The 1561-nt window shown below is 40.4% G+C and overlaps 1 protein-coding gene across 1 annotated transcript; it reads left to right on the top strand.

Moving 5' to 3' along the window:
- The first annotated feature begins 465 nt into the window (after positions 1-465).
- On the top strand, positions 466-1230 carry LOC124409155. Its single transcript, XM_046886571.1, has one exon. The coding sequence runs from the start codon at positions 466-468 to the stop codon at positions 1228-1230; it is 765 nt and encodes a 254-aa protein (XP_046742527.1).
- The last annotated feature ends 331 nt before the right edge of the window (positions 1231-1561 follow it).

Here is a 1561-nt window from a genome sequence, read left to right as displayed (position 1 = left end):
CGTGCGGCGTAGACCGGCAAGCCTCTCATGTAGTCACAGTGCGAGAGGGTGAATGCCGCGCGGCGTAGTGGGTAGGGTGGGGGATGAGAGGAGAGTCGGTGAGGCGGGCCGGCAATGTTGCCAACCTAACAATCACAAATGGTCAAAAAAGCAAAATAAAATAATGAAACCGCATTGTACAAGGTTCTAATGCGAGGACACTAATTTTTCTATTTGTAATGGAATATTCTCCACTACAAATTACCTTTTTTTTCATTGTAATTTGTAATGGAGCACTCATTCATTACACATTACTTTTTTATATCGTAATAGCAAATGCATCCATTACACATTACTTTTTTATTTGTAATGGAACACGCATTCATTACACACTACTTTCTTAATTTGTAATGAAACACGCCTTCGTTACACATTAATTTTGTATTTTGTAATGGGAAAATTATCAAATCTACATTATTAAAAGTAATGAGTAGTGCATTTCTTTTAGACTACCATTTTCATAACTCTGATGCTAAATATGAGTTGATTCTCACACGCACTAACACCGATTTAAATGCTGTACTTCAGACAAACACTACCGAGAAGTTTAAAATTACCCTTAAAAAAGTCGAGTGGCTGCTACCCTACATCAAACTAGCCGACAAGCCGAAAATCCAGCTACTTGACTACATCGCCAAGGACTCGGCCATTCCCATGAGATTTCGTTCTTGGGAAACGTACGTGTATCCGATGCTGCCGTCAACGACGCGGCATGTCTGGGCGGTCAAGACATCGACGCCGCTGGAGAAGCCTAGATACGTCATAATGGGATTCCAAACTGCAAGGAAGAACGAGGCATTGAAAAATGCTAGCGAATTCGATCATTTTAGAATAAGAGATGTGAAACTCTTTCTCAACTCACAGTGTTACCCCTATGGGAATTTAAATCTAGATATTTCCAATAATCAATACGCCATTCTGTACGATATGTATGTCCAGTTTCAAACATCCTACTACAACAAGGAAGCCGAACCTCTGCTCTCGAAAAGTGAATTTATAAAACGCGCGCCCCTGATCGTCATCGATTGCTCAAAACAAAATGAATCGTTGAAAATCGGACCGGTGGACATCCGGCTGGAATTTGAAGCAAGCGTAGAATTTCCTCGAAATACCGCAGCCTACTGTATGATCTTGCACGATCGGGTCGTTGAGTACAGTCCGATTAGTGGCACGGTGAAGAAATTAGTATAAGCCAATTTTTAGAGTAATATGTTAAATGTAGGGATGTAGAAAATGATATGTTGCAACGTGATTATTATTTAATATGGAAAATAGAGATAATTCTTGAGGGAGGGATAATCACGCTACCCTACGGCGCAGTTATGACCTGATCACTAAATAAAACGATAATTAGAAAAAGAGATAAGTGTTGGGCGCCAGACGCAGTAGCGTCAGAGATACGATAATTAGAGAATACGATATAACGAAATAGATCAGATTCTACGACGGTTTTGCACAGCTCACTCAGCAGGTAAAGATAATGGTAGAGGGGATGGGTCGTATCCAATTCGATAAAACACAA

The sequence above is a fragment of the Diprion similis genome, chromosome 8 (assembly GCF_021155765.1).
Source record: "Diprion similis isolate iyDipSimi1 chromosome 8, iyDipSimi1.1, whole genome shotgun sequence".
Taxonomy (NCBI): domain Eukaryota; kingdom Metazoa; phylum Arthropoda; class Insecta; order Hymenoptera; family Diprionidae; genus Diprion; species Diprion similis.
Note: the sequence above shows the minus strand (reverse complement) of the source record. Positions and strands in the feature narration are given on the sequence as shown.

Bases quoted from the DNA above. Each gene is read 5' to 3' on its own strand.
- LOC124409155 (XM_046886571.1), top strand. From the start codon at position 466: ATGAGTAGTGCATTTCTTTTAGACTACCATTTTCATAACTCTGATGCT.